The sequence below is a fragment of the Pristiophorus japonicus genome, chromosome 9, assembly GCF_044704955.1.
Source record: "Pristiophorus japonicus isolate sPriJap1 chromosome 9, sPriJap1.hap1, whole genome shotgun sequence".
Taxonomy (NCBI): Eukaryota; Metazoa; Chordata; class Chondrichthyes; family Pristiophoridae; genus Pristiophorus; species Pristiophorus japonicus.
The window spans coordinates 18,488,844-18,508,258 of NC_091985.1; the positions used below are offsets into that span (position 1 = coordinate 18,488,844).

Below are 19,415 nucleotides of genomic sequence, written 5' to 3' on the forward strand. Positions count from 1 at the left end.
CGAGTAGTAAGGACTACATCTAACTCCTTTTTGAATACACTTAGTGAACTGGCCTCAACAACTCTCCGTGGCAGAGAATTTCACAGGCTCACCACTCCCTGGGTGAAGAAGCCCCTCCCCATCTCGGCCCCAAATGGCCCACCCCCCCCCCCCCATCCCCAGTCTGTGACCCCTGGCTCTGGACTTCTCAACATTAATAAGAACATAAGAATTAGGAACAGGAGTAGGCCATCTAGCCCCTCGAGCCTGCTCTGCCACCCAACAAGATCATGGCTGATCTGGCCGTGGACTCGGCTCCACTTACCCGCCCGCTCCCCAGGCAACATCTGTGGAGAGAGAAAAATAGAGGCAACGTTTCAGGTTGATGACCTTTCATATGGACTAACGCCAGAACACTTGGGGTACGGTAGTGTCGTGGTTATCATCCTGGACTAGCAACCCTAGAGGGTCATGAGTTCAAATCTCACCCGTGGTAAGTTGTAAAAGTGAATAACTGATTCAGTCATGTCCTTCAGGGAAGGGAATCTGTCGACCGTACCTGCCCTAGCTGACATGTGACACCAGCCCCACCGTATGGGACCGATTTTAATCCCAGCCGCTCAGCAGAAACCAGTCGCGTGGGCAGTTAAAATCGCCCTGGCTCTTCCCTGTCCAAAAGCCACCATGCTCGAGTCATCTCCTGAGCAGGCAGCAAGGACACCTGCCCGGAGCCAACAGGGTCCTTCTTTGCATGTGCATGTCGTGGCCCGATGACATCATTGAGACCCGACTGTAATTTTAACTGAGGCCTGAGCGGGGAATCCACCTGGGGTTAAAATCGGGGCCTTGTCGTTGATTCTTAATGCCCTCTGGGCTACTTGGGATGGGCAATAAATGCTGCCCAGCCAGTTTGTCTGCATCCCAAGAACAAGGTGGTGATTTCAGGTTGGGTTTAAGCCTCCCTCACATCCACCATTTGTGGGGGCAGAGTTTGAGCTTCGCACTAAAATCAAAATGGTTACAATTCTGCAATAGCACCTAAAGTCTGCCCGCTGCTTTAACTGGCTGACACACCCTTGTGGTGAATCGGCACTGTGCAGCAGTAGTGTTAACACATTCAATAGAAAGAAAGACTTTCATTTATATAGCACCTTTCACGTCCACTGGATGTCTCAATGCACTTTACAGCCAATTAAGTACTTTTGGAGTGTAGACACTGTTGTAATGTAGGAAACGCAGCAGCCAAATTACGTACAGCAAACTCCCACAAACAGCAATGTGATAATGAGCAGATAATCTGTTTTTGTTATGTTGATTGAGGGATATTAGCCAGGACACTGGGGGTAATTCCCATGCTCTTTTTCGAAATAGTGCCATGGGATCTTTTATGTCTACCTGACAGGGCAGACGCGGCCTCGGTTTAACGTCTCATCCAAAAGACGGCACCTCCGACAGTGCAGCACTCCCTCAGCACTGCACTGGGAGTGTCAGTCTAGATTTCTGTGCTCAATAGGGTGTTAATCGGGTTCTATACAAAGGCACTAATCTGTTTAAAAAGACATGCTTATCTGTTACTATTGTACAGCACTCTGTCTGACTGGGTTTTAACCACACCTTTGTTTCTTTGTCTGACCTTATTTTAGTCACTCTCTTTTCGTTCTTTTCTCTGTTCTGTTCTTCCCCCTCTAGCGGTTTAACCCTTTAAGCTGCCTCAGTCAGTCTTGCCTTAGTGTCTGCTGCCATTTGACTTCATGGAATGACCAGGTAGAGAGAGACACACACACACACACACACACACACACACTTCATGCGGCAAACTGCTTTGCTTGTCTCGGCTGTGTCTGCAGCTCCTCATAGACCTCGATTTGCCTCCTGTCCTGTACAATCCTCCCCTCGCCTGGTCCCCGTATCATTGGACCTCTTCCGTTCCAATGTACTACGCCATGCTGTTTGTACCACATGTTCCTTTCTCTCCTTAACCCTCCCCCCCCTAACCACCCCCCCAGGGAGACATGTGGTAGAAACATCTGCTTGCCTTTCCCTGACAAGATGTTGCCATTTCCTTTATGCCAGATCACTGCAGCAACCGTTACCTGCTTGGCTCGACGTACTTTGCTCACCAAACACAGCCCACCGCTGCTGATGCCCAAGTTCCAGCTATTGCTTTTATTCCCTGCCTTCCCCACACCTCCCCAATTTCCCACCCGCCTCTCCTTGAAGCCTTGATTCTTGCGAGGGTGATGTTCCTTGACGGCCGAACACATCCTCGCTCGCCTAAGCTAGGTGGGCATTCCTCGTGCTTGGGCCTCGACGGTGAGTGTCAGCAGGTCATGTGACCCCGCTGTCTTCACATGATATGCACACCGTCGTATGTTCCTCCGGGGGCGGAGAGCGGTTCACTGGACAGTGATCAGCCATGACTGTTTCTCCCCTCCCTAATCCTGAGCCACTAAAGCCACTTATATCACCCTTAGTGCTAGTACGGTAAGTGTACAGTCGCATAGTGGTTCTGTTACTGGACTAGTAATCCAGAGGCCTGGACCTGAGGCAGATGGTGAATTTTAATTCAGTTAATTAAATAAATCTGGAATAAAAAGCACGAGTCAGTAATTGTGACCATGAGGCTTGTTGTAAAAACCCATCTGGTTCACTAATGTCCTTTAGGGAAGGAAATCTGCTGCCCTTACCTGGTCTATATGTGACTCCAGACCCACAGCAATGTGGTTGGCTCTTAACTACCCTCTGAAATGGCTCAGTGAGGCACTCAGTTGTATTGAAGAAGGCGGCTCACCTTCTCGAGGGCAATAAATGCCGGCCTTGCCAACAATGCCCACATTCTGTGAACACATTTTTTTTTAAACTGGAGATCACTTAAATCTGAACAGACTGGGGGATGGAGTGTGCGACCTTCTGGTCTCTGTGCCTCAGTTCCCCATTGCCTTTACCCAAGGAAATTCACTCTCATTCAGACCTCAGAAAAGGTTATATTTGAAAATCATTTTTTTGCTAACACACTCTGGATCCATTCTAAATGAGTATCACTAACATTTAGTTCAGGCCCGGACCCCTCGCAGCAATGCTCCACTTCACGGGGTACTGAGATGCTTCTCCACACCGCTTCCCGAGGATTTCAAATACCCCACCCTGGGTGGTCAGTGACTGCTTCGGGCCATAAGTATCTGACAAATGGTTTCTGCGCAGTGACTGCCATCCTTAAACGCACAGCCCAAATCCCGACGAACTGTCTGCCAATGTTCCCACAGGATGGGAGGAAAACATGGCAACCAATGTTCCCGCTAATTTATCTTTTGGCGCGGGGCCCCTTTAAGCGGCCGTGCGGCCCATTCACAGCTTTGCATACACAAAATCTACCATTGGAAAAGCTGGTCCCGGGGTATGCGGGACCGTCAGAGAGCTGTGCAGCCATGGAGCCTAGAGGAAGCATTGATTGCGACCCGATATAATTCCATTAATAGGTTTAATAGAGCCCTTGCACTTGCACTATGAATTCTCGGATAGCACCACCTCCTAATGCAACTCCCTCGTCGTCTTTGAATGGCCAAAAGAGGGCCTTGAGATGCACAGAGGGGCTAGGTCTGGGAGAAGGGCCATAAGTGGCCGGTAGTCAGTATTTATGAGCACTACACTCTAACTTGACTTCCTGCCCTCTCGCCCACACCATGGACCTTGGCTGCACTGTCGGACCAGCTTTGCCGCACTGTCTTGTTAAGGCTGCCACCCAATGTTGTTGCCCGCAAGTAGTCATCCTGAACAGCAACCCATGCAACTGGGTACAGTAAAGCACCCTATGATACGGGTGGAGGTGGCGGTAGATTTGCGCAGGCCACAGTGTTGACGGACTGGCTCAAACCTGCCTTGCAGGCTTTACATTGGCAGTTAGCGGGGATTTGTGCTGTATGTTTAAGGATCACAGTCACTGCGCAGAAACCCATTTGCCAGATACTTACAGCCCAAAGCTTTCAGAACAGATGCCCTTGTGTGTGCATCTAGCCGATCTGCTTGAAAGGTTTCCGTTTGTTGGGGAGGGGAGAGCGACGGGGGTCTTCTGTGTCGCTTGTCATGTGCCCCTCTTCCTACCCCAGGCCCGCTTGACCTCCTGCTACCAAGTGCTTGATATAATGTGGCACCGTATCGAATGACGGCGATTGAACAGAACCAGCGAGGCTTACTGTGAGTGATGGGAGGAGGTCAGTGGTGAGTTAACAGGGACTGAGTTGTGAGAAAGGTACAGGAGAGACTTGGCCAGGAATGGAGATATCTAAACGGCAATCTTCCGCAAGATAGTTAAGGGAATGGAAAAGGTAAATATTGCTTTCAATAGATTCAAAATGGATACGATAATTTAAGACTGAGGGCAGGAATTCCCTCCTCACTCCAAGGGTGACCAACACAGAAAGTAGAATTCCAGGAAGAGTAGTGGAGGCGAAAAACCTTTTAAGAAATAATCGGATGCTGAAAGGCGGGCAGCTTTGGGATTTGTCTGGATGGTTGAGTTAAGATGGCCAGAATGGTCGCCCCTGTGCACGGCTGTCTGATTACACAAAAGCCGCCCTTTCACGCTCAAATAACAGTAGTGTCATGCACCCACATAATGTCACAAGGCATTCCCACGTGTCCTGAAAGAAACCGACTCCTGCACTCCCCCTCCCCTCTCCCCGTCCCGCACAAACCCCAAGTTCCCTCAGTGAGAGGACAGGCAGAAGCCTTGGGTGTTGACTGGTTGACATGGCAATGCCTATTCTTTGTTTAAACTCTGACCCCCATCCCCTTCCCATCCCATTAGGACAAGAAGTTCCCTGTCCCCCACTCCCTGATGAGGAAGGAACCAGCTATGGATTCCCATGCTGATCAACTACCCTGTCACCCTTGCTGGGGGCAGAGAGAATCGGACTTTCCTGTGATGCCCCCCATGGTTAATCAGTCTCTGAAATACAGAACCAAGCCATTGGGCTTGATGGAGTCGCCAGTAAATGGAACGCGGTTGTCCTGAGATGAAGGCAGTAGTGTTGCCAGCTGCCCCGTTCGATACCTGCCGCAGGTTGGCAACAAGCCAGCCACCGAAATGCCAGTGGTTTCACGTGAGCAGAACGAAGGAATACTTTTGTTTTCTCATTCTCCGCTGCCTGCATTCTGCTCCCTCCATCCTGCGCAAGATATCAGACGAAGTTTGCTATTAGTAATTGATGTTTGGTGTGGGGGTGGTGTGCGGTGGTTATATTTAACTATTCACAATCTCAATTGTGAACATAACTAGGATGTGCAGTAAGCTAGCTGGTTTAAGACTGATCACTCTCACCAGCAGACTGTCCCCTGCTCCTGATCTCCCCCCCCCCGACCAGTATGACCACTGGTATCGGGCTTAACAAAAAGTAACGAATGGATTGAATCGCATAGTGCCACCACACCCCCCTCCTTCCCCCCCCCAAAATAAAACACCAACAAAAATCCTAGAATACCATAAAACAATATAGTCACCAAAAAACCCCCATGGTGCTGATTATCGGGAATAGCAGACCATCTGTACATCCAAGCTAAAAGCAGCCAGGCACTATTCTATTAGGAACAGCTCAGAACCATGCAGTAACCGGGACACTAGTTTTAAAATGAGGATGTTAGGAGTGGGAAGGAAAGTCAGGGCGAGCTTTCACCCAGAGGGTATTGTGTCATGGGATAGGGGTCCCACTGCGCCTCAGCTGGTTAAGCCTCCGAGTATGTTTTCTTTATTATTCATTAGCATGATGTGGGCGTCGCTGGTTAGGCCGGCATTTATTGCTCATCCCTAATTGCCCTTGAGAAGGTGATGGTGAACCGCCTTCTTGAACCGCTGCAGTCCGTGTGGTGAAGGTACTCCCACAGTGCTGTTAGGGAGGAGTTTGACCCAGCGATGAAGAAGGAACGGCGATATATTTCCAAGTCAGGCTGGAGTGTGATTTGGATGGGAAATCGGATGCTCCTGCTGCCCTTGTCCTTGCAGGTGGTGGAGGCCGCAGGTTTGGGAAATGCTGTCGAAGTTGAGCTGTACAGAGCAGGAAGGTCCCTGATTTCAATTGCCAGGGTCACTCCAAATCTTCCTAGGCTGCCCTCCCCGATCATTATTCAGCACTCGCTCCCATCCCTCGCTGGAAGTGTGAGTGTGTGGCTATCAGATGAGGACAGGATTCGGATGTGATGCCCTCCCGCACTCACTCAGCTTACACATGAGGAATGGCCAATTGGTAAATTACATGAGGGTGACCTGTAAAGAGATAATGTCCGTTGGGGTGGGGGGGGGGGGGGAGAGAAAATTGATGGAAATAGGAAGGAAGGAAAAACAGTTTGTGAAATGTTACCAAGGAAGGGCCATTGAACCGAAACTGTATAAATGGTGTTTGAGAAAATTGAATAGATTACTGGGGCATAACTTTAAATTAGAGCGAGGTCAGGAAGCACTTCTTCACACAAAGGAAATCTGGAACTCTGTCCCCCCCAAAAAGCTGTTGAGGCTGAGGGTCAATTGAAAATGTCAAAACTGAGACCGCCAGACTTTTGTTCGGCAAAGGTATTAAGGATTATGGAACAAGGCAGGTAGATGGAGTCAAGATACAGATCAGTCATGATCTCATTGAATGAGGAACAGCTGGAGGGGCTGAATGGCCTCCTCCTGTTCCTAATGAGAGAGAATGGGATTGAGAGAGATGGTGAGAAGGGTGAGAAAATGGGGTGGGTTTGTTGGTCCGAATGATCGTTTCCTGTTCCAAAAAATGTTTTTTTCTGTGCTCTTCGTAAAGTCCACAGCTTCATCTGCAGACGAAGAAAAGCTGTTCTATTCCAGGAGATCCAAGACCCCAGTGCCCGGTGACTTGTCCGAGATTGATGTCCAGACAAACTGGACCAAGGCCCTTCCGCTGCCCACGCCAGAGGAGAGGATGCGCCAACAAGCCCAGGCAGTGCAGACTGATGTCATCCCAATAAATGTCACAGGTATGTGGTAGGGTTTAGGAAAAGCTCCTCATAAGGCAGTGGGGGAGGGGTGGAAGGGTGCCAGCATCATTACATCGCCGCCAGCAATTAGATTGAGGGATTACATAGTCTAGCACTTTGATTTCCCCGAAAATGTGCTTAATAATCATTAACAGCTTTTCGAGAGGATACTTCGGGTGAACTGCCAAATGGCATATTTGGTAAGTTAGTGGTGACATAATAGAGATACAGTATATGTGGAACTCGCTACCACATGGAGTGATAGAGGAGAATAGCATAGATGCGTTTAAGGGAAAGCAAGATAAGTACATGAGGGAGAAAGGAATAGAGTGTTATACAGTTCGGGTGAAATGAAGAGGGGTGGGAAGCGGCTGGTGTGGAACATAAACACCCCCACAGACCAGTTGAGCCCAACGGCCTGTGTCTATGCTGTAAAATTAAATGTAATTCTATGCAGTATATATAAAAAACGCACACATGCTGTAATTCTGAACTAAATGATGAAGACCGCAAGGCGTCCAAAGGAGAAAAGATAGGTTTGAAGTGAACAATGTTTCTGGTGAAGAGTCCTGCCCAAGATGCTAACCCACACACTCATAAGTAGGGAAGAGAGTGAGAGCTGCCATTTGGCCCACCTAGTCCATCCCTAGTCATAATGTCTGCCGTGCCCTCCCCCATCACAGTAACTGCTACCTCCCGGTTTCATAGAATTACATGGAACTTAACAGCTCAGAAACAGGCCATTCGGCCCAACTGCTCCATGCCGGTGTTTCTGCTCCACACGAGCCTCCTCTCACCCTACTGCATCTCACCTCATCAGCATATCCTTCTATTCCTTTCTCCTTCATGTACTTATCTAGTTTCCTCTTAATTGCATCTATGCTGTTCGCCTCAACTACTCCTTGTGGTAGCGATTTCCACATTCTTCCCACTCTCAAGGTATCACAGTGGAATTTACTTTCCCCTGTTTAGTTTTCCACACTGAGTGTCCAACGCCTGAGCCAGTGGCAGCTAACAAAAAAAAAACTCTGTGACACTCCGCCACAGAAACAACGAGGGCCAGTGCTTAGGGTTACCAGCTCTGGTTGAACGTATTCCTGGAGGTTCATCACATGACCTCCCGCCTCCAACTGCCCTGCCCTGTCAAATCTGCCTACGCAAGGTGCAGAAAAGCAGTCACAGTATCTCCATGGAATCATTGAATCACACAGCACAGAAGAAGGCCATTCAGCCCATCGTGCCTGTGCTGGCTCTTTGAAAGAGCTGTCCAATTAGTCCCACTCCCCCCGCTCTTTCCCCACATCCCTGCTATTTTTTTCCTTCAGGTATTTATCCAATTCCCTTTTGAAAATTGTTATTGAATCTGCTTCCACCACCCTTTCAGGCAGTGCCCTCCAGATCATAAAAACCAATACCTTCTCCTCGGCTGCATTTCCTCAAACTCCTTAGATTCTGTTTGTGACTAACCGTAAAAGATTTCATATCCCCAATAATTAATCCACATCTATTTCAGCTAGATCCCTTTCTCGAATAAGACCACACCTGGAGTACTGTGTACTGTTTTGGCCTCCGTACCGAAGGAAAATATACTTGCCTTAGGGGGTGCAATGAAGGTTCACTAGATTGAATACTGGGATGAGAGGGTTGTCCCCTGAGGAAAGATTGAGTAGATTGGGCCTATACTCTCTGGAGTTCAGAAGAATGAGAGGTGATCTAATTGAAACATATAAGATTCTGAGGGGGATTGACAGGGTAGATGCTGAGAGGTTGTTTCCCCTGGCTGGAGAGTCTAGAACCAGGGGGCCTAGTCCCAGCATAAGGGGTCGACCATTTAGGACTGAGACAAGGAGAAATTTCTTCACTCAGAGGATTGTGAATCTCTGGAATTCTCTGCCCCAAAGGGCTGTGGATGTTGAGTCGTTGAGTATATTCAAGGCTGAGATAGATAGATTTTTGGACTCTAAGGGAATCAAGGGATATGGCAATAGTGCGGGAAAGTGGAGTTGAGGTCGAAAACCAGCCCTGTTATTGAATGGTGGAGCAGGCTTGAAAGGCCGAATGGCCTACTCCTGCTCCTATTTCCTTAAGTTCTTATAACTAGTTTATCAATTCCCCCTTCTTCTCCATCCCCTCTTCCTTCTAAGCCGTGTATTAACAAGAGTTATTAATTTCAGTTATCCAGGCCTTGAAGTGAATTCCCTTCGAGAAAATTATCAGTGTCAGCTTGGCTCCGTTGGTAACATTCTGACCTCTAGGTCAGAAGATTGTTAATGAAAGGACTTGCATTTATATAGTGCCTTTCAAGACCTAAGAACGTCCCAAAGCGCTTTACAACCAATTTGAAGTGTGGTCACTGATGTAATGTAGGAAACACAGAAGCCAGTTTGCGTACAACAAACTCGCACAAACAGCAATGCAATAATGACCAGATCATCTCTTTAGTGATGCTGGTTCAGGGATAAATATTGGCCAGTACACCAGAGAAAACTCCCCTGCTTTTCTTCTAAATCGTGCCATGGAATCTTTTGCATCCACCTGAGAGAGCAGACGGTAGCCTTAGTTTAACGTCACATCCAAAAGACAGCACCTTAGGTGGGGAAATGGGTGGGAGGGTATGGGGATGAAAGGAAGGGAACAGACGTTTCAATGCTGGCATTGTGAGATTGTACACACGTAAAAGGTGAAAACACTGAACAGACCAGTCTGGAATGAAAGGAGTTCTTGAAGCTTGTCTAAATCTGGTTTTGGGTGACAGGTTTATACTGAGAAATTGCTTTATTTCGGCTGACAAGAGAAGCTACCTTTATGTACATTAGTGGCAATGGACCCAGCTATGCTGGGTCTGGTCAGGTCATAGTGGCAGAGGGGATGCTGTCCATATAAGAGTTATATCAGGTGGTTGAAATGTGAAAAAAAAAACAGCGGGACAGGGAGCATCTGTGGAGAGAGGAACAGAACATTCAGGTCAGAACTAGAAAAAGTTAAGAGATCCACTCATAGCGGAAACTAAAACTAGGGGACATAGTCTTAGAATAAGGAGCCGCCCATTTAAAACTGAGACGAGAAGAAATGCTTTCTCTGAGGGTTGTAAATCTGTGGAATTCTCTGCCCCAGAGAGCTGTGGAGGCTGGGTCATTGCATATATTTAAGGCGAAGACAGACAGATTTCAGATTTCTGAGCAATAAGGGAGTAAAGGGTTATGGGGAGCGGGCGGGGAAGTGGAGTTGAGGCCAAGATCAGATCAGCCCTGATACTGAATGGCGGAGCAGGCTCGAGGGGTCAAATGGCCTACTCCTGCTCCTATTTCTTATGTAACAGGATTTAAGCAGGTGCGGAGGCAGGGAAAGGGGGAGGGGAGGAAAGAACAAAAGGGAAGGTTTGGGATAGGGTGGAAGAACTGTATGGATGAAAGGAAGGGAACAGAGATTAAATGACGAAAGGGATGATGGTGCAAGGCAAAAGGAGATGGTAAAGAAAAGATGAGTCTAGAGGATGTGTAAATGGGTACAGCAGAATCATCAACAGTTGCCATGTGGAAAAAAATAGGGCAGAGATTGTGGTCTGAAATTGTTGAACTTGATGGAGGTGGTGGAATTGGCAGAGGATGATCCGTTGAACGTGGAGGCTGGTGGGGTGAAAGATGAGGTCAAGAGGAACCCTATCGTGGTTCTGTGAGGGAGGGGAAGGGATGAGAGCAGAAGAGCGGTAAATAGAACAGACACAGTTGAGGGCCATGTCGGCCACAGTAGAGGGGAATCCTCGGTTGAGAAAAAAGACACATCGGAAGCTGAAATGTGACACTGGATGATCATTTTGGAATTTACCTTTGGATTCGGAGTGTGTTTATACAGAACTTTCTCCCCAGGAGATTAAATGGGTGGGGTTATCTATGGAGCAAATAATGCATGATACATGGAGTGAGCGGGTTTAGAATCATTGCAGTTTCCCTTCGGCCCATCATGTTGCTACCGGCTCCTTGCTACAGCAGGACCATGTACAGCAGACACCTCAAGTTGCTGGAGATATATCATCACCGATGTCTCTGCAAGATCCTACAAATCCCCTGGGAGGATAAGCGCACCAACATCAGCGTCTTCATTCAAGCTAACATCCCCAGCATTACATAGAAACATAGAAAATAGGTGCATTCAGCCCTTCGAGCCTGCACCACCATTCAATATTCCCTCAGTACCCCTTTCCTGCATTCTCTCCATACCCCTTGATCTTCTTAGCCGTAAGGGCCATATCTAACTCCCTCTTGAATATATCCAATGAACTGGCATCAACAACTCTCTACGGCAGGGAATTCCACAGTTAACAACTCTCTGAGTGAAGAAGTTTCTCCTCATCTCAGTCCTAAATGGCCTACCCCTTATCCTAAGACTGTGTCCCCTGGTTCTGGACTTCCCCAACATCGGGAACATTCTACCCGCATCTAACCTGTCCTATCCCATCAGAATCTTATATGTTTCTATAAGATCCCCTCTCGCCCATCTAAACTCCAATGTATAAAGGCCCAGTTGATCCAGTCTCTCCTCATATGTCAGTCCTGTCATCCCTGGAATCAGTCTGGTGAACCTTCTCTGCACTCCCTCAATAGCAAGAACGTCCTTCCTCAGATTAGGAGACCAAAACTGAACACAATATTCCAGGTGAGACCTCACCAAGGCCCTGTACAACTGCAGTAAGACCCCCCTGCTCCTATACTCAAATCCCCTAGCTATGAAGACCAACATACCATTTGCCTTCTTCACCGCCTGCTATACCTGCATGCCAACTTTCAATGACTGATGAACCATGACACCCAGGTCTCGCTGCACCTCCCCTTTTGCCGCCATTCAGATAATATTCTGCCTTCGTGTTTTTGCCCCCAAAATGGATAACCTCACATTTATCCACATTATACTGCATCTGCCATGCATTTACCCACTCACCTAACCTGTCCAAGTCACCCTGCAGCTTCTTAACATCCCTCTCACAGCTCACACCTCACCCAGTTTAGTGTCATCTGCAAACTTGGAGATATTACACTCAATTCCTTCATCCAAATCATTGATGTATATTGTAAAGAGCTGGGGTCCCAGCACTGAGCCCTGCGGCACTCCACTAGTCACTGCTTGCCATTCTGAAAAGTACCCGTTTATCCCGACTCTCTGCTTCCTGTCTGCTAACCAGTTCTCTATCCATGTCAGTAGTATATTACCCCCAATACCATGTGCTTTGATTTTGCACACCAATCTCTTGTGTGGGACCTTGTCAAAAGCCTTTTGAAAGTCCAAATATACCACATCCACTGGTTCTCCCTTGTCCACTCAACTAGTTACATCCTCAAAAAATTCCAGAAGATTTGTCAAGCATGATTTCCCTTTCATAAATCCATGCTGACTTGGACCCATCCTGTCATTGCTTTCCAAATGCGCTGCTATTTCATCCTTAATAATTGATTCCAACATTTTCAGGCTAACCGGTCTATAATTACCCGCTTTCTCTCTCCCTCCCTTTTTAAAAAGTGGTGTTACACATTAACTACCCTGCAGACCATAGGAACTGATCCAGAGTCGATAGTTGGAAAATGATCACCAATGCATCCACTATTTCTAGGGCCACTTCCTTAAGTACTCTGGGATGCAGACTTTCAGGCCCCGGGTATTTATCGGCCTTCAATCCCATCAATTTTCCTAACACAATTTCCCGCCTAATAAGGATATCCTTCAGTTCCTCCTCCTCACTAGACCCTCGCCCCCTAGTACTTCCGGAAGGTTATTTGTGTCTGAAGACAGAACCGAAGTATTTGTTCAATTGGTCTGCCATTTCTTTGTTCCCCATTATAAATTCACCTGAATCTGACTGCAAGGGACCTACGTTTGTCTTCACTAATCTTTTTCTCTTCACATATCTATAGAAGCTTTTGCAGTCAGTTTTTATGTTCCCGGCAAGCTTCTTCTCGTACTCTATTTTCCTCCTCTTAATTAAACCCTTTGTCCTCCTCTGCTGAATTCTAAAATTCTCCCAGTCCTCAGGTTTGTTGCTTTTTCTGGCCAATTTATATGCCTCTTCCTTGGATTTAATACTATCCTTAATTTCCCTTGTTAGCCACAGTTGAGCCACCTTCCCCGTTTTATTTTTACTCCAGACAGGGATGTACAATTGCTGAAGTTCATCCATGTGATCTTTAAATGTTTGCCATTGCCTGTCCACCGTCAATCTTTTAAGTATCATTTGCCAATCTATTCTAGCCAGTTCACGCCTCAAACCATCAAAGTTACCTTTCCTTAAGTTCAGGACCCTAGTTTCTGAATTAACTGTATCACTCTCCATCTTAATAAAGAATTCTACCATATTATGGTCACTCTTCCCCAAGGGGCCTCTCACAACAAGATTGCTAATTTGTCCTTTCTCATTATACATCACCCAGTCTAGGATGGCCAGCTCCCTTGTTGGTTCCTCGACATATTGGTCTAGAAAACCATCCCTAATACACTCCAGGAAATCCTCCTCCACTGCATTGCTACCAGTTTGGTTAGCCCAATCAATATGTAGATTAAAGTCACCCATGATAACTGCTGTACCCTTATTGCATGCATTGAAGCATTGACCACACTCGATCAGCTCCGCTGGGCAGGCCACATAGTTCGCATGCCAGACACGAGACTCCCAAATCAAGTGCTCTACTTGGCAAATGAGCCAAAGGTGGGCAGCTGAAACGCTACAAGGACACCCTCAAAGCCTCCCTGATAAAGTGCGACATCCCCACTGACACCTGGGAGTCCCTGGCCAAAGACTACCCCAAGTGGAGGAAGTGCATCCGAGAGGGCGCTGAGCACCTCGAGTCTCAACACCGAGAGCATGCAGAAATCAAGCGCAGGCAGCGGAAAGTGCGTGCGGCAAACCAGTCCCACCCTCCGTTTCCCTCAATGACTATCTGTCCCACCTGTGACAGAGTCTGTGGCTCTCGTATTGGACTGTTAATCCACCAAAGAATTCACTTCAGGAGTGGAAGCAAGTCTTCCTCGATTCCGAGGGACTGCCTATGATGCTACAGCAGTCCAAGAAGGGGATGGGACATTCGACTAGCACAAAGAAAAACAAATTCACCAGCTGGCTGGCTACAAGCATTTTCTTTTTAATTCATTCTCGGGATGTGGGCATCGCTGGCAAGGCCAGCATTTATTGCCCATCCCTAGTTGCCCATGTTTGATAGAACTGAGTGTCTTGCTAAAATCTCTCATGGGTTTGAAATCATTTTTTAAATTCATTCTAGTGTTGTTCCCTCTAATTTATTTTTTTAATCTTGCGCTATCTCTTTAACATGCTTGGTTTCCTTCCTGTAAAAGCTGGTGAGCAGCCTGCGCGGGACCTCCAGACCCCTGCGTGGCCACACAGCTTAGCGGAAATGTTGCATTCTAGGGATGTAGGTGTCGTTGGGAAGGACTGCATTTATTGTCCATCACCAGTTGCCCTGAAAATAGTAGTTGATAGAGCTGAATGGCTTGCTAGGCCACTTCAGAGGGCAGTTAGGTGTCAACTACATTGGTGTGTGACTGGAGTCACATATAGGCCCAGACCGGGTAAGAATGTCAGGTTGCCTTCCCTAAAGGACAGGAGCAAACCAGTTGGGTTATTTACACCAATCCAACACTTTGTGGTCAATTTTACTGATAGCAGCTTATTATTTCCAGATACTTTAAATCTGAATTCAAATTCTTAAACTGCCACGGTGGAATTCAAACTGGATTTTTAGTCTCGGCCTCTGGAGCACCATTACACTACCAAATTAGCCTGAGTACCCCTAAGCTCAAGAAGAGGAAAGAATAAAGAATTGCATTTATATAGCGCCTTACTATGTCTTGCAGATACTTCCCTAAAACACTTCACAGCCAATGATTACTTTGATGCCATTTTGCACACAGCAAGATCCCACAAATAAAAACGCAATGACTCATTGGCTGAGGGAGGAATATTTGCCAGCCCAGGCCTCTGGGTTACTAGTTCTGTAACACAACCATTACACTCTGGAGTTCTTAAGAGGCCTTGACAGGGTAGATACTGAGAGTCTAGAACCAGGGGGTAAAGGGTCGACCATTTAGGACTGAGACGAGGAGAAATTTTTTCACTCGAGGGTTGTGAACCTTTAGAAATCTCTGCCTCAGAGGGCTGTGGCTGACTGAGATGGATAGATTTTTGGGCTATAAGGGAATCAAGGAATTGAGGATAGGACAGGAAAATAAAGTTTTTAAAAATTCATTCTCGGGATGTGGGTGTCCCTGGCAAGGCCGGCATTTATTGCCCATCCCTAATTGCCCCTGAGACGGTGGTGGTGAGCTGCATTCTTGAACCGGTACAGTCCGTGTGGTGAAGGCACTCCTACAGTGCTGTTAGGGAGTTTCAGGTTTTTCACCCAGCGCCGATGAAGGAATGGTGATATAGTTCCAAGTCAGGATGGTGTGGAACTTGGAGGTGATGGTGTTCCCAAGCACCTTCTGCCCTTGTCTTTCTAGGTGGTAGAGGTCGTGGGTTTGGGAGGTTCAGTCGAAGAAGCCTTGGTGAGTTGAGGTGGAAGATCAGCTATGATCTTATTGAATGGTGGAGGAGCCAGAAGGGGGCGTCTGGCCTTTTCCTGCTTCTAATTCTTAAGTTCTAGCATACCCCGGCATTCAAGGCTCCCCAGCCGCCATTAATTGGTCATTGTATATGGAGTTAGGTCACAGATCAGCCATGATCTCAATGAATGATGGAACAAGGCTCAAGAGTCTAAATTGCCTACTCCTGCTCCTATCCGCAGGGGTTTGAAAAAAAAAATGAGCGTCTCACTTGGCCGCTTCAGAGGGCAGTCGAGAGTCAACCAGGTTGGCGTGGGACTGGAGTCACCCGCCGGCCAAGACTCAGTGAGGGCGGCACATTTAGCGAACCAGTTGGGCAAGCGTGTGTAGTAACGGTTGCTTTGCTTGCTCTGCTGCTTCCTATCAGGGGAGAGTTTCGATCGCCAGGCCGGCACCAGGCGCTCTCTCGTCCGCTCAGAGACCGCGCTGAGGCGGCCAACGAAAATCAAACGGAGAAAGACAATCACCGGGCTGCCCGACACCATCCAGAAGGAACTAGGTATGGCTGATCAGAACTGTATTCACACCCCTCCCCTCTTCTCATCTGTGATTGTGTGTGTGCATGTGCGTGTTTGTGTGTATTTGCTAACCAGTAGTTTTCATCTGCTCCCACCAATACAGTCTGATAGCCAGCGGGGAAAAGTTCCAGTTAGAACGGTGTTGTCTGGACAGGGAATGTTTCGATTTCTCCGTGCCTTGCAGCTCTATTGGAACGTTTTGGCGATACATTTTATTTTGCCTGTCACAGGAGTTCATCCCTTCCCCCACCGCTGGCTCAGTCGGTTAAGCGCTGCCCAGAGAGGTACTGAGGTGTGCAGCATAGTAAGATCCCAAGTCCACCGCCTGCTCTGTGCTGAGCTAATTGACCACACCAGTTGGGGAGAAGGGGCACTACAATAGGCCTCAGCACCCCAGAGCTCCTAATTGGTACCCAGCCGCCCTCCCTACCCCACTGGAAAGGATGAGCGTGACAGCAGGATTGGGCTCGGGCGGGAGATGGTCGAAGAGAGAAAGCAGGGGAGAGGGAGAGATAGCGAGAGAGAAGAGGTAGCGAGAGAGTGCAGAGATAGGTGGGGAGAGAGAGACATGACAGCAAAGAAAATGAAAATCGCTGAATTTCCCTCCATAGGGCAGTGTCCTCGGCCCAACTATCTTCAGCTGCTTCATCAATGACCTTCCCTCCATCATAAGTTCAAAAGTGGGGATGTTCGCTGATGACTGCACAGTGTTCAGTGCCTAACGCAACTCCTCATATAATGGAGCAGTCCATGCCCGCATGCAGCAAGACCTGGACGACATTCAGGCTTGGGCTGATAAATGGCAAATAACATTCTCACCACACAAGTGCCGGGCAATGACTATCCCCAACAAGCGAGAGTCTAACCGCCGCCTCTTGACGTTCAACAGCATTACCATCGCCGATTGCCCCACCATCAACGTCCTGAGGGTCACCATTGACCAGAAACTTAACTGGACCAGCCACATAAATACTGTGGCAACAAGAGCAGGTCAGAGGCTGGGTATTCTGTGGTGAGTGTCTCACCTCCTGACTCTCCAAAGCCTTTCTACAAGGCACAAGTCAGGAGTGTGATGGAATACTTTCCACTTGCCTGGATGAGTGTAGTTCCAACACTCGAAGCTCGATATCATCCAGGGCAAAGCAGCCTGTTTGATTGGCCCCATCACCACCTTAAACATTCACTCCCTCCACCACCGGCGCACCGTGGCTGCAGTGTGTACCATCTACAAGATGCAATGCAGTAACTCGCCAAGGCTTCTTCGGCAGCACCTCCCAAACCCGCGACCTCTCCCACCTAGAAGGACAAGGGCAGCAGGTGCATTGGAACCCCATTACCTCCAAGTTCCCCACCATCCTGACGTGGAAGTATATCGGTGTTCCTTCATCGTCGCTGAGCCAAAATCCTGGAACTGCCTCCCTAACAACACTGTTGGGAGTACCTTCACCACACGGACTGTGGCGGTTCAATAAGGCGGCTCACCACCACCTTCTCAGGGACTAGGGATGGGCAATAAATGCTGGCCTTGCCAGTGACACCCACATCCCATGAACTAATATTTTTTTTAATTAGTTGAGTTATTTTATCCCAGACTATCGTCGATGATTAAATCTTTTTTTCCTTGATCCTTAATCCTACTGAACGATGTTTTAATCCATAATTTGGGATTGTTCATGAGTTGTAGCCAGATTGAGGAGAGCCTTGTTCTCCATGTAAAAGGTGACCTTATACAGCTGCTCCACAAAATGTGCTTTTAATGTCTGCCGCTTGTTTGGGTCGCACAGCCTGGTTTGTATGTCAGCACCCCACTTTCATATCACTAAAACTGCTCCCTTATCCTGAAGACAGGTCACAAAGCCCCATGACCTGGGCCTACAATTCTCGCGCAGGGATGCGGGAGGCAGATTTAAAAGCCACAACGCAAGGGCAGGCAGGCTCTCGGAATGTTCTCTCTCAGTTTTATTTTACTTTAAATTTGCTATGCTCGCACCGAATCTTTGTCAGTCTTACAGCTGGTGAGCGGCCTGCGCGTGACCCCTCGATCGCCGCGCAGCCTTGGTGGAACGTTGGTCACCCACAATCCAAATAAAACAAGCTCAATACCCACCAGCCCTTGAACTTTGGGATAACCAGCAGTTTGGGGAGGTCAAAGGTCGGGATGCAGACCAGCGGCCATATTGTGCGTCACGCCCAAGTCTTCCCCCTGACGTGACCTCGAGCAGCAGGAGAATGTCCAGTCGGGCTGACTCACAAGACAGTGTCTCGTGTTGTGCCTCCCCACCCCCGTGTTATCTGTTTGCCCTCACTGTAACTAATGGCTTGTTGCTAAGTTTTAGCTCTCGGGAAAAGATTGCACTTACGCCCAATAGGCAGCTTGTGCAACAGTTCTAAATTGTCCCCAGCAGCAGGGTACCAATTGGGACACTGCAACAGGCCTCAGGATCTTCCCCTGCCCCTCATCAATACTACTGATCAAAGTGGTCTCTCTACATGCAGCCCTGGTTTGGAGGGACCCAGTCTACCATTGCACTGCTGAGTGTTTCACATAAGAAATAGGAGCAGGAGCCCTTCGAGTCTGCTCCGCCATTCAGTAAGACCATGGCTGATCTTCTACCTCACCTCCACTTTCGTGCACTATCCCCATATCCCTTGATTCCCTTAATATCCAAAAATCTACACAACCTCGTTTTATTTTCTCTTTGTTGTTGTGATGCCAGCGTTGCCGGCAAGCCCCTCGTTTGTTGTCCATCCTTCGATAGTGATGGTGGCTTTACAACTGTGTGACTCGCAAGGCCATTGAAAGTCAACCACGTAGTGTGGGACTGGAGTCACGTGCAAAGCCAGACAGGGTCACGTGTAGGTGAACCAGTTGGTTTTTTACGACAATCTGAGTTTTCATACTCATTTTCTGGTACTAGCCCACACATTACCAGATTGTATTCCATTTATTTTCCACAACATCCAGTACCATAAGGGAATTAAGGATTACGGGGAGCGGGCGGGTAAGTGGAGCTGAGTCCACGGCCAGATCAGCCATGATCTTGTTGAATGGCGGAGCAGGCTCGAGGGGCTAGATGGCCTACTCCTGTTCCTAATTCTTATTAACCACTCCGCTCCTGCAACTTGCACCTTTCAGCCTCCAGCCTTTGGAAATCTGGTCAGTTTTGTCTTTTGTCTTCCAAACTCATATCCTCTCCATCACTAAAAGCACCTCCTTCCATCTCTCTAGCATCTTCCGTCTCCACACCTGCCTCAGCTCATCTGCTGCTGTAACCTTGCCTTTGTTACCTCTAGACGTGACTATTCCAGTGCACTCCTGCTCGATCTTCCACCCTC

The 19,415-nt window shown here is 48.0% G+C and overlaps 1 protein-coding gene across 6 annotated transcripts in view; it reads left to right on the forward strand.

Annotated features, from left to right (window-relative positions):
* Positions 1–19,415, forward strand: part of LOC139272948 (NHS-like protein 1) — a 252,393-nt gene that overhangs the window by 222,469 nt on the left and 10,509 nt on the right. For 5 of the 6 annotated variants that reach the window (XM_070889108.1, XM_070889105.1, XM_070889106.1 and 2 more), the window contains 2 exons: positions 6,768–6,960; positions 15,929–16,060. In XM_070889108.1, coding sequence (XP_070745209.1) covers positions 6,768–6,960; positions 15,929–16,060 — 325 coding nt within the window. The remainder of the gene's footprint in view (positions 1–6,767; positions 6,961–15,928; positions 16,061–19,415) is intronic. The other variant, XM_070889110.1, reaches the window with a different exon arrangement.